The 13512-nt window shown below is 41.3% G+C and overlaps 1 protein-coding gene across 1 annotated transcript in view; it reads right to left on the bottom strand.

The window, feature by feature from the left end:
* LOC133123402 (TOG array regulator of axonemal microtubules protein 1) overlaps window positions 1-10722 on the bottom strand; it is a 35280-nt gene extending 24558 nt beyond the window's left edge. Inside the window, exon 1 of the mRNA XM_061233866.1 lies at window positions 8818-10722. Coding sequence (XP_061089850.1) covers window positions 8818-10383 — 1566 coding nt within the window. The 5' untranslated portion in view covers window positions 10384-10722. The remainder of the gene's footprint in view (window positions 1-8817) is intronic.
* Window positions 10723-13512: the final 2790 nt, after the last annotated feature.

Raw genomic sequence — 13512 nt, 5'->3', positions numbered from 1 at the left:
TTTACTCTAAACCCAGGGCTTTATAGGCAAGACCTTGACCTTTCTGAAGCTTAAACTAAGATTAGAAATATCTCAAGAGACTATGTTGTGCTTTCTTAGACTTCAGCTGCCTCTTTTAAAAAAAGACTACCGGATTTCTTAAGCTCTTCAATGAAAGGACACCTTTGGGAGCCTGGAAGATTACAAGCCAGAAAGCTATATCATATTTTTTTGCTGCTTGTCTATTAGGCAACTATCACAAGTAGTAAACTACAATAGAGAATGTCCACTGACAAGCTAAATGAGCACAAATAACTGCTTTCTTATCTTCTTATGCTTCTATTCTTGCCAGCCCAACTGTGATTGTTGGTTCTCTCTAATCCTACTGTGTGCAGACCTGACTTAATTAATACCCGGAAGTGGAATCCATAACCTTGTATAATCATTGATAGCCACCTAACCCCAAAGTTCAACTTGAACACACCACACCTCAGTTGCAACAGCTCTGCCACCTCCATCTATAAGGTGGGGGTAGAGCGGAGAGCCAGGGGCGACCAGAGGAAGAACCCGACTGAGCGAACGCGCTAGGGTTCGCCCCTGAATGCAGGGGTTGGTTTACAGGGATATTCAGGATATCTACTCCCAAAAGAAAGGGAGGAACAAAAACTAACCCGAAGGCGATTCTTAATAAGGAAACAGAAAACAAGCCCAAAACGGCTGAAGAAAAATAAAACAACCCTCACAAAACAGGGCGAATAATCAAATCACTCTTTGTGCTTAAAGGCGAGCACAGATACAGATAAACGAGGAGTTCAGAAATAAAAGTACAACCTAGCCAAAAAAACGCTAGGCATGAAACAAAAAACCCACCGCTCAGGCAAAACACAAACTAAAATACAGATACCGGGGACAACGTCCCTCTACCACCGGCTCACACGAGCCCAAAACAAAAATGAAAACCCTTAGGGAAGGCGTCGGTGAACCCAACAACTAAACCGAGCGCCTTCCTTACCTTTGTTCTTTTCTTTCTTTAAATTGTATTGCTTTGACACACACACCTGCACAGAACCTGACTCGAATCAACACAGAGTCTACCTTGTGCATTTACCGGCTTTGTGCTAGGGCGAACGGTAACACAGAAGCACTGAAGACCAGTCAGAACTGGCCTTAAATACTGTGCTGGGAGGCAATTCCCCTGGTGCAAACGAGGAACAGGTGTTACCAATTATCCTAGGCCCTCTGGCGATCACCACGGGTATTACCTCCCACCATGACACCATTTGGTTCAAATTCATGGACTCCAGTAGCATCCGTCTCTGCTGTTAAACATCTGCTCAGTCGCATAGCAACCATCAAGAGATGAATTCACAATTGGCCAAGTGTGGCTCATACAAGAGATACAACTGAGAAATATGCATCTAGTGCCAACACATCTGATTGCATTGTAGCTGCAGTGATTGTATAAAAAATACTGTTTTCCTTGGGAATACAGCAGTTTAGATTAAAATGTAGATGGGGAGCAGACTGTGTAGCAATCACTCCAATAAGAGTTACTTCGAGGAGCGAAATGAACCCAACAGTAATGAGCTGTAGGATATCCATGAATCAGATTAAAACATCTCTGGGAATTTAAGGGCTTAACTCACGAAATAGGCCCCCCCTTAGTACAATTATAAAGAATGCTGTATATAGCACAGACGTACCGCTGGTGGCTGATATGACAGCCACCCACGGTCTTGAGCTGCAGAAATGAACCACAGGGTAGGATTAACACTCCCCTCCCTCTCCCTGGGCCTAGATTTCTCTCTGAGAGAACTGTCTTCTCCAAAAATACCAGCTCTTTCACACAGACAGGGAGAGGCTAAATATACGCTAGTCAATGGCATAGAAGAATGAGTCACCTTGCCTGGGCCCTCTGCAATCAGTGCACAGCACTCCGAGGGCACACAGAAGCAAACAAATCAACATAAATACAGGCCTTTATTTTCAAGTGGAAGATGACTGCCAATTAAGGTGCATGTGCTAAGATAATCTGGTTGATTGCCTAAGCATGAAGAAGCTGCCAAATTCTGATTCAATTCTTGTTTTTTGCTTTATTTGGATCAATTTTCTTTTGCATGACTGAGCCTGGTTTTCTGGTAGAGCCCTGCCAAATCAACCAAGGGTGTTACTCCAAATGAACAGGATTCACAGGATTTACAGTGCATCCGGAAAGTATTCACAGCGCTTCACTTTTCCCACATTTTGTTACAACCTTATTCCAAAATGGAATAAATTCATTTTTTTCCTCAAAATTCTACACACAACACCCCATAATGACAACATGAAAGAGGTTTTTTTGAAATTTTGGCAAATTTATTAAAAATAAAAAACTAAGAAATCACATGTACATAAGTATTCACAGCCTTTGCTCAATACTTTGTTGATGCACCTTTGGCAGCAATTACAGCCTCAAGTCTTTTTGAATATGATGAGTTTGGCACACCTATCTTTGGGCAGTTTCGCCCATTCCTCTTTGCAGCACCTCTCAAGCTCCATCAGTTTGGATGGGGAGTGTCGGTGCACAGCCATTTTCAGATCTCTCCAAAGATGTTCAATCGGATTCAAGTCTGGGCTCTGGCTGGGCCACTCAAGGACATTCACAGAGTTGTCCTGAAGCCACTCCTTTGATATCTTGGCTGTGTGCTTAGGGTCGTTGTCCTGCTGAAAGATGAACCGTCGCCCCAGTCTGAGGTCAAGAGCACTCTGGAGCAGGTTTTCATCCAGGATGTCTCTGTACATTGCTACATTCATCTTTCCCTCAATCCTGACTAGTCTCCCAGTTCCTGCCACTGAAAAACATCCCCACAGCATGATGCTGCCACCACCATGCTTCACTGTAGGGATGGTATTGGCCAGGTGATGAGCGGTGCCTGGTTTCCTCCAAACATTCACGCCAAAGAGTTCAATCTTTGTCTCATCAGACCAGAGAGTCCTTCAGGTGCCTTTTGGCAAACTCCAGGCGGGCTTCCATGTGCCTTTTACTAAGGAGTGGCTTCCGTCTGGCCACTCTACCATACAGGCCTGATTGGTGGATTTCTGCAGAGATGGGTGTCCTTCTGGAAGGTTCTCCTCTCTCCACAGAGGAACGCTGGAGCTCTGACAGAGTGACCATCGGGTTCTTGGTCACCTCCCTGACTAAGGCCCTTCTCCCCCGATTGCCCAGTTTAGATGGGCGGCCAGCTCTAGAAAGAGTCCTGGTGGTTCCGAACTTCTTCTATTTATGGATGATGGAGGCCACTGTGCTCATTGGGACCTTCAAAGCAGCAGAAATTTTTCTGTACCCTTCCCCAGATTTGTGCCTCGAGACAATCCTGTCTCGGAGGTCTACAGACAGTTCCTTTGACTTCATGCTTGGTTTGTGCTCTGACATGCACTGTCAACTGTGGGACGTTATATAGACAGGTGTGTGCCTTTCCAAATCATGTCCAATCAACTGAATTTACCACAGGTGGACTCCAATTAAGCTGTAGAAACATCCCAAGGTTGATCAGTGGAAACAGGATGCACCTGAGCTCAATTTTCAGCTTCATGGCAAAGGCTGTGAATACTTATGTACATGTGATTTCTTAGTTTTTTATTTTTAATAAATTTGCAAAAATCTCAAAAAAACTTTTTTCACATTGTCATTATGGGGTATTGTGTGTAGAATTTGGAGGGAAAAAATGAATTTAATCAATTTTGGAATAAGGCTGTAACATAACAAAATGTGGAAAAAGTGAAGCGCTGTGAATACTTTCCGGATGCACTGTAACCTGCAACTAAACCCAAACTAACCTCACGCCAATAGCTTACAGAATATACCTTAATACATACAGACTATATAATTTCATATTCAAAGTATTTGATCTTGATCATCAATATTTATGAATGAGAATTAAAACCAGAGACAAGAATGAGAAGGTTTTGGAATTGGAGACTCCCTGTAGAGGAGAAACCAGTGCGGGTTGGTCTTTCAAATATACAGTCAGGTCCATAAATATTGGGACATCGACACAATTCTCATCTTTTTGACTCGAAACACCACCAATGGATTTGAAATGAAAAGAACAAGATATGCTTTAACTGCAGCTTTAATTTGAGGGTATTTACAAGGGGACCAAAAGTAATAGGACAAACTAACAATCATAAATCAAACTTTCACTTTTTAATACTTGGTTGCAAATCCTTTGCAGTTAATTACAGCCTGCAGTCTGGAACGCATAGACATCACCAGACGCTGGGTTTCATCCCTGGTGATGCTCTGCCAGGCCTCTACTGCAACTGTCTTCAGTTCCTGCTTGTTCTTGGGGCATTTTCCCTTCAGTTTTGTCTTCAGCAAGTGAAATGCATGTTCAATCGGATTCAGGTCAGGTGATTGACTTGGCCATTGCAAACATTCCACTTCTTTGCCTTAAAAAACTCTTTGGTTGCTTTCGCAGTATGCTTCGGGTCATTGTCCATCTGCACTGTGAAGCGCCGTCCAATTAGTTCTGAAGCATTTGGCTGAATATGAGCAGATAATATTGCCCAAAACACTTCAGAATTCATCCTGCTGCTTTTGTCATCAGTCACATCATCAATAAATACAAGGGAACCTTGTAGCCATACATGCCCACGCCATGACACTACCACCACCATGCTTCACTGATGAGGTGGTATGTTTTGGATCATGAGCAGTTCCTTTCCTTCTCCATACTCTTCTCTTCCCATCATTCTGGTACAAGTTGGTCTTTGTCTCATCTGTCCATAGGATGTTGTTCCAGAACTGTAAAGGCTTTTTTAGATGTTGTTTGGCAAACTCTAATCTGGTCTTCCTGTTTTTGAGGCTCACCAATGGTTTACATCTTGTGGTGAACCCTCTGTATTCACTCTGGTGAAGTCTTCTCTTGATTGTTGACTTTGACACACATACACCTACCTCCTGGAGTGTCCTTGATCTGGCCAACTGTCTTTTCACCGGGGAAAGAATTCTTCTGTCATCCACCACAGTTGTTTTCCGTGGTCTTCCGGGTCTTTTGGTGTTGCTGAGCTCACCGGTGTGTTCTTTCTTTTAAGAATGTTCCAAACAGTTGATTTGGCCACACCTAATGTTTTTGCTATCTCTCTGATGGGTTTGTCTAATGATGGCTTGCTTCACTGATAGTGACAGCTCTTTGGATCTCATATTGAGAGTTGACAGCAACATATTCCAAATGCAAATAGCACTTGGATAATGAGGGAATAACACACACCTGGCCATGGAACAGCTGAGCAGCCAATTGTCCCTCAAATTAAAGCTGAAAGTCTGCAGTTAAAGCATATCTTGTTCGTTTCATTTCAAATCCATTGTGGTGGTGTATAGAGCCAAAAAGAGGAGAATTGTGTCGATGTCCCAATATTTATGGACCTGACTGTATATCCCCGACCCAAAAAAAAGATTTCAAAAATCCACACGGACCTGCTGAGATTTCCTAGATGGTGCTTCTGGTGTGGACAAAATGATAAAATCAGCATAGTTATGGAAAGAGTTTTTGCTCAGAGATATATATGTAGATCAAGTAGCTGTATTCTTAGGTGAACAGTGGTTTATCTAACTGTGAGGTTGTGTTTCTGAATCAAAATAACTTGTCCTCTAACTCTGCAAAGTCAGAGCTGTCCAGCATATCACTCAGGCTACCCAAGTTAGGTTACGTGGTGTCTGTATGCTAACGTTACCGTATTTTCGTGGGAGTGTCATGTGATCGCCTGGATGTGTGACCACCCATAAATCAGTCTCTGCGTTCAAGGGTGGAGTTTGAGCGCCCATTACCTTCTGGGTAACACAGGCTGGAGATTCAGTGATGTCACTGGACATGTTTGCCCTTAGAAGTTTTGCCCCTTATTTAAGAAACGGCTACACTGACAGTGATTTTAAAATGCCTACACACAGAATTTAAGAATTTAATCCAAATAATCTCAACTGAAACAAGCGTGACATTGCTCCCTTAAGACTGAGACTGTTACTGCAGGGGCTGGGAACTGCTGGTTTTCCACCCTCACTTTACCTGGGAGTCAAGGAAGACAGTCTGGCCTATCTGTAGAAGTAATTATTCAGTTAATTTCTGGATTTTGAATTTGCGGGCCAGCTTTAGAAATACATGAATTTCCACCGTAAACTTGCTGAACAACTACATGCTGTGTTGGCTTGTTGATTACTTCATTATCCAATCACACAATGCACTGAGAGATAACCTGATTGATTACAGAACATTTCAATCTGTTAGGCTTCACTGAACAGATGCAGTTATGTAGCAATGGTTTACTGATTGACTTCTCAGTTCATAAACCTTCCAAATTATAGCTTATTGATCACATAAGGCATACTGCAGGATACTCACTTGTTAAACTCTGGGATGCAAAGGGATGTCCCTGGATCACAATTCAGATGTTAAATTGTGATTAAGAGAGTGTAATTCAAAATGTGTCTCTTGTCAAATGGAATTTCCATTTACAGACTTGCAAAATAATCTAGCTGATTCAACAGTGCCACTGAAAAACAGAAAACATGCTATTTCTATAAAGCACAGCTTGTGTGATTCAGGGTGCAACCAATGAATTGGCTGACCCGGAATTACACAATTACAATAACTCATGTAGCTACTGTATGTGAACACAAAATGATATGTCCGCTATGCTGTATGAAGTCTTCACCAACCCAGAAGTATTACTCTCAGGCAACAGGTCAGAAGCTAGATAAACACAGTCACAACTCAAGGGAGCAAATTTACTTCTTTGATACATTTCACCTCTTGACATCCAAAAATGTAAAAACATGAATTCTTGTAACTGCAGTAAAAAAGGTACTATTGCTGTTATACCCTGGCATTCATAATCCTCACCACCAAACCACACCTTATCAGGTTGAAGTACAGTATCTCTTAATTAAGCCAAAATGTTTCACATTTTTTGTTGACTAGCTTGTACATTCTGCTTGTACAATTGTACATTCTGAAAATCAAAAGATTGTTTTATAAAGCATTTTTTCCAAGCACATTATGGAGGCAAAGGGTAAACTTTTCGGTAGGTAGGCAAGGTTCCAGTCATAAACTAATAAAATACCTCAGGGATGATTCCCAGGTACATTTTAGAATAAATCTGTAAAGTCATAGTTGACTGCCTTCCATTTTCATACCACAACAGATTTTGCATGAAATCTTCCAGCGTGATTTTTGCCAAATATGAAACAGTGAGACGACACGGTAAAGGCATACATCTCTCCGGTTCATTTACAGCCAGTTCATTAAAATACTTTGGACTAATCTGTTGGAGGCATGTAGTACCCTTCTTAGCTTACATGAAGCTGGAATAGTGCCACTGAGGAAAACACAAGTACATGACTACAGATTTGTGAAGGGCTGGGACAGGATGAAACAAGAATGAAACTTCACTGATAGTGAATTACACATTACAATGTATGTACAATGACTTTGCACATACAGGTCAGACTTTTCTATTTTCAAATACAAACCTTTCAGAATCACAACCTCTATTATACTGTTCATTTACTAACTTAAATTCAAAGTGCCAAACCATGGGGTTAGTCATTAGCCCTCATGCAGTAGAATGATTTAGAAAATAACTAATCCTGTGACTGGCACGTATACTAAAGTTCAAAAGGGATATTTGTGGAAATTGAGAGCACACCGTAGATACTGCGGCGATTTTCTTCCCATCACTTTGGAAAACTGCTTGAAAATTCAGAGTTTATCCAAATCTCACAAAGCCCTAGGAGACCTGGCAGGCTGATGGAGGATTGCAAAGCTCTCCACACATCTGTATAGAGCAATATAGCAGTCATTTTCCTCTCAACTTAGTAATAGACAGTAGTATGTGTCATCACATCAACCATGACACCAGTCGGACTCTGCACACGACCATACAGAAATCACCGCATTCACCCGTCTGAAACTGTTTCAACACACTATTTGGTGTATTCTATCAATAAGGGCTTTCAAATTTGTTTGTTCGGTGCTTTACTTTAACATATACTCAAGGACTGTTTCTTCATTGAACAAAATGGCCACTTACTTTTAAATCAAGCCATTGAAATTTCTTTTGAATACGGTTTTTGAACTACAGGAATTAATCAGTTATTTTGAAAAGACCTTTAGAGAGCCTTATGAGGTCATATTGTGGCTATAGGTGACATTATGAATTCATGGTTCACACTTCAGAATTACTGTTCAATGTATTTAAAATGTATTTTTCTTTGCATATATAGCAGCAACTGTCAAGCACACTGACACATTTTAATGTGTACAGTATCTCCTACACATTTGCAACATTTTAATGTGTACAGAATCTCCTACACATTTGCAACCCAAAAGGTATAGGCATTCGACGCTATCAAATTCCTCAACAAATCTTCTAATACTGACAAATTTGCAACAGCACCCATAAAGGAGAGCTATCGAAGCTTTACAATAATAAAGATAACAAATAACACTGTGAAACAACTGACTGACTGAAACCACTACAAAGCCCAGAATTATTGCAGCTGCCCAAATCACACGTACGGTAATGACAGGAAAAGGTATTATTATGGGCCCACATTGTACTGATACATGACACCCAGCAATTTAGAAATCAATGCTTGCCATTTAAATGCCCTCATTTGCTCATGCATTATGCAGTGTATTACAGTAAATTACAATGATACATTTTTATCTTCGTCTTGTTTCTACTTTTATTGTATTAAGTAACCGAAATGGCAGACTTCTACACTAGCCTCTACCTTGAAATACATCACTTTTTCACAAACGTAGTCAGAGACAAACAATACTGAAATGAAGGACCCACCTGTTCACATGAATGGCTGTTGGTAGGCCTGGGAGGCAGGGGTTTCCCTGTGGCAGGAAGCCTCGACTTTTCCCATGGGAGCTTGTTCTTCCCAGCGCTAAGAATTCGCCTGTGCAGAGGAATATTGTCAGTGAGGGATCCAAGGCTGCCGTAGCCATACAAGCGGCTGTCAGTGCCCGGATCGGTCCGGCTGCTCCTAGCACTGTCAACACGTCCCCCACACTGGATCCACTCGAGGTCAGCACCTGAGCCAAACTGAGACAACGGTCTCTGGCCAGGTTTTGGGATAACTAAGGCATATTCCACCATTCCCTCTGAAGACAGTCTGGGAAGAACGTGCCTGGCTCTCCTGGCCTGAACAGCTGCCATGAGCCCTTCAACGTCACCGCTTAGCTCAACCTTATCGACAGCTCTCATAAGGGGCTGTTTTTTGCCGTTGTCCAGGCAGTGGTCAAACACAGCAAAAAGTTCCAGGGCGGCATGGCGGACTCTCTTCTTTCTGTCTGCTAAACAAGGCGCCACTTCGAAGCAGAGGCTGGGGATGTTGAAGTCTTTCCTGGGATGTGTGAGCATGGCAGCAGTGATGATGTGGATGACATCCTCTCGGACACGGGAATTTTTGTGCTTTAGGTGCCCCATCACAAGGTCCAATACTTTTTGTGGTCCCAGAATCCTCATCAACTGCCTGAACACGTTCATGTACTCGTTCCTGGAGATGGTGTGGGTATCCCCCAAAGTTTTGAGGGTCGTATTTACAATCTGCTTCAGGTATTTTTCCACATTGCTATCCAGTTTCTCAACGAGCAGGTTGATTACTTGTAAAGTGCCATACAGGACCTTGAAGTTGCAGTCATCCAGCAGTGTCCGCAGGAAACTGATGAAATCGACTATGCTGTCCGGGGGCACTGGCTTCAAATCGAATTCAGTAAGGATGTTTTTCAGTTCCTCCACGCCATTTGTCCTGCTCTGATAGTTCTTGAGGTCCAGGAGCTGTCTGTGTAACTCCTGTGGTATAATTCCAAAAAGCATTATTGTGGGCGTCTCTGGAAATCTGTTCAGACTTTGGGATTTAAATATGCCTTCGTCTGGCTGTGAGGGGAAAGGGACGTTCTGTGGCTTTGCATCTTCATCTCGTTTTGGGGGAGGATGGTCTCTCTCTTGTTGAATCCCCCAATTAACAAAGTCCTTGATACAGTTCAATCCAAGTCGTTGGTAGACCCTAAGGAGAAAGCCAGGCAACTCCTTAATTAGAGCATAAAACTGCTCTTGCCAAATGTGCGATTCGATGCAGTCCGATGTAATGTATTCCAGAAATGGGTCGTAGCTTTGTCTGTCCCAAAGAAATTCTTCGTATAAATAACTTCTTCGAGAACAAAATTTTGTGTTTTGACGTTCCTCGGTCAAACGCGTTGACAATAGTACACCAATACTCACAGTCGTTATTCCACTCTCGTGGTTTACCACAGCATGCTTGATGAATACCCCGAACGCGTCGTCGGTGCAGTGGTTTACGGGCGCCAATGTCGGAGCTAGTTGCACATATTCGCTTTTATCCAAATTTGACATTTAGGCACTGTGGTATATTTGTTTAACATACTTGACCGCAGGGTTTCCTTCTTTACCAAAAATGACAATCAAGCCTATTTTGATTTAATATAGACTGGCTATCGTTTTAAACAGACATATCGTAACTATGGTAAACAGTAGTTTTTAAGAAAACAAAAAGGTAAGTTAGCTAGCTCGCCAGTTAACGGGAACATGTTGCAATCGTCTGACGTTCTAAAATAAAACACGTAACAAGTCCAAAACTCAAACAGTGTAATGGAGAATGTCTCATATTCCTTCGCAGTACCTCTCCGTTACCTTCCCTGGTGTAAATGATACAAAAATATGATACCACTCCTGTATCCCCATCACTTGGCAACATCAAAATGGCGTATCCAACATGTCTCTCGACGTATAACGCAGGCTGGGATTTGCTACGAGAACCACTGAGGAAAAAAACTGGCGTTAAGTTGATTGTGATTGGTCATTTCTCCTGTCAAGATAAAGAGGCGGGATCTGCCCATGTGCACAGTTGTCCGGTTTAGAAAGAGTTAGCCTTTAGGTTTATTCGCAGTGAGAACGTTATAACGTTAACTGGTGTAAGGTTAGATATGCGAAATGACAGTTTTGTACACTGTTTCCACTGTATTATGGTTGGCCTAATACTTTAACAAGGGATAGGGACAGTGGCTATGTTAGTTAGCAAAGTTTCATGTGGTGTGATGCCCCATTGGGTTTTCAGTGATTTAGGCAAAATGTTATAGCTCCTTAGTTAGGTAGTTATATTGATGATACATTTGCTCCATTTGTTACCAAGAATGGCATGTCTGCTGACTGGCTAATAACTGTTATGTGCTTTTAAGTAAAGTTCGCTTTGCCAAGTTGTGTTGTTATGTTGAAGTGTGCCATGATGGACAAAAAAAATCTGAATTAATATTTGTTTGTGTTTGAGATTTAGTTCATTTCCACTGTTTATTCTCCAGTGGGAGTTATATTGGTCGATTGATTTATTGTTGCGGTGTTGCCTTGAAGTTTTTCAACGATTCAATATCATCCCAGATTGCGAGTTATGTCCGGTTATATGTTCACTGTAGGTGAAGTTGCGCCTCTTTGTATTTGTACGGAAAAACGACAACCCATTTCAGGTGTTGTTTCCAGTTCAACGAATGATCAAAATGATCATGATCAGAAATATCTGGCCAATGGTGGCTACAGGCTACTTTAAAGCTCACGTGTCATACACGCTTCCATGGTGACGCACTGTGTGTAGTAACAATCTGCCAGAGACGTATGGGAGATGTAAGCGAATTTGAAAAGCTGAAGCAGGGGTCAACTTCTGTTCTCTCCGATCTTACTTAACTTACTTAAACCGCTATTACCGACAACACCGGTTATCGTATTGAGTCGTATCATGGGGGGGCTTGTAATGAGTTTAAGATTGTGACACATGTAGCCTAACATGTGGCATCACCACTTTCAATTACCAGATGTTTGAGCTGATGCTCTTTTAGAGCAGAACATGACTTTCCGAGATATGGTTGGAGAAGCTTTAGGGTATTTTGTGAAGAAAAAAAATTCACATGTTATGCAAGAGAATAGGATTATCACATAATTATCAACAAGGTCTCTTGTCAGAAGAGATGGTTATAGATCATTCACAATTTTAAGCAGGCAGTAGCAATAGGTGGGTTACATACAGTACTGCCCTGTTCTCTGTACCCATTTCCCCAGATACATTATTGGGCAATCCAAATTGGCCCTATCATTGTTTACATCAAAGGTAATGGCAAACTGTATATCATATCTAATATATTTCCCCACAGTTATACACCCACACTGACACCTAACTTTACAGCATTTTTGCTTGCTTCAGAATATATGAGCAAAACATGTTTTTCAGATTCTAAATCCTGTCTGAGAAGGGCCAGTGTGAAGACCGGGGTGGAGAGCGGCACACATCTTCTGAAAGAACCATTGAGCTGTGCACGATAAACTTCCTACTACTTATTTTATTGTTTTATTATTGTATCTTCAATTTACATAACATTTTTTATTATATATAATTATACTAGTAATCCTGACAACTCCAATCATATAATAAAGCTAAACTTTTGTTGACTGGCCACAATAGAAGATTGCGTCAATAACCCAGTCAATGAAAAAACTATGATTGAAGGCCTGAAACAATATTCCCTTTGTGGTTTTGATATATGTGCAGATTAAAACATATCTTTTTAAATTCAAGTATAGGCTTTTTAATTAAAGTATAGGCTTTATAACAATGATTTATAATCAAGCTTTATGATTGATTTGGCTTTATGTTTTGATTAATTCACTGTTAATGGTAGTCATGACTTTATAAATATCAAAGGTCTAGCAATTTGTAAAATGAAAATATGATTTTGCAAAAATCTTGTTGCCATGACAGGTAGGCTGGGCTACATAGCTCTGGGATTTTGGGATTGGCTTGCTAACAACCTCTCTAGCCACTCATCCTAAAAACGGTATGGAGAACCACCTAAATTCTTGCATTTTAATGGATCTAAGTGACTTTGATCATGGAAAGATTGTTGGTGCCAAGTAGGGCAGTTTGAGTATCTCAGAAACTGCTGATCTCCTGGGATTTTCACGCACAACAGAGTTTGCAGAGAAAGGTCCGAAAAATAAAAAAACATCCAGTGAGCAGCAGTTCTGCAGGCAGAAATGGCTTGTTAATGAGAGAGGTCCAAGGAGAATGACCAGACTGGTCAAAACTGACAGGAAGGCAACAGTAACACAATAACCACACATTACATCAGTGGTATGCAGAAGAGCATCTCTGAACACAACGCATCAATCCTCTGAGTGGATAGGCTACAGCAGCAGAAGACTAAAAAAAGTCTAATAAATACCTAATAAAGTGCTCACTGAGTGTATAATTCATTATAAAAAGATTATAATAATTCACTGGGGTGGAAAAACGTATGTAAAAACCCTGTGTTTTTCAGATCACTGCCACAAGAAAGTGTACTTTCATGATTTGATCAAAATAACCTGACTGTGACGAAAAGTGAAAACCTGCTACTGTGCCGAGTTCACTCACTGTTCCTTCAAATGCTGTGACTATAGCGACGTCTGGTGGACAGTAGGCATAATACAATTCAAGGCACA

Source organism: Conger conger, chromosome 1, assembly GCF_963514075.1.
Source record: "Conger conger chromosome 1, fConCon1.1, whole genome shotgun sequence".
In the NCBI taxonomy this organism is placed as follows: Eukaryota; Metazoa; Chordata; class Actinopteri; order Anguilliformes; family Congridae; genus Conger; species Conger conger.
Note: the sequence above shows the minus strand (reverse complement) of the source record. Positions and strands in the feature narration are given on the sequence as shown.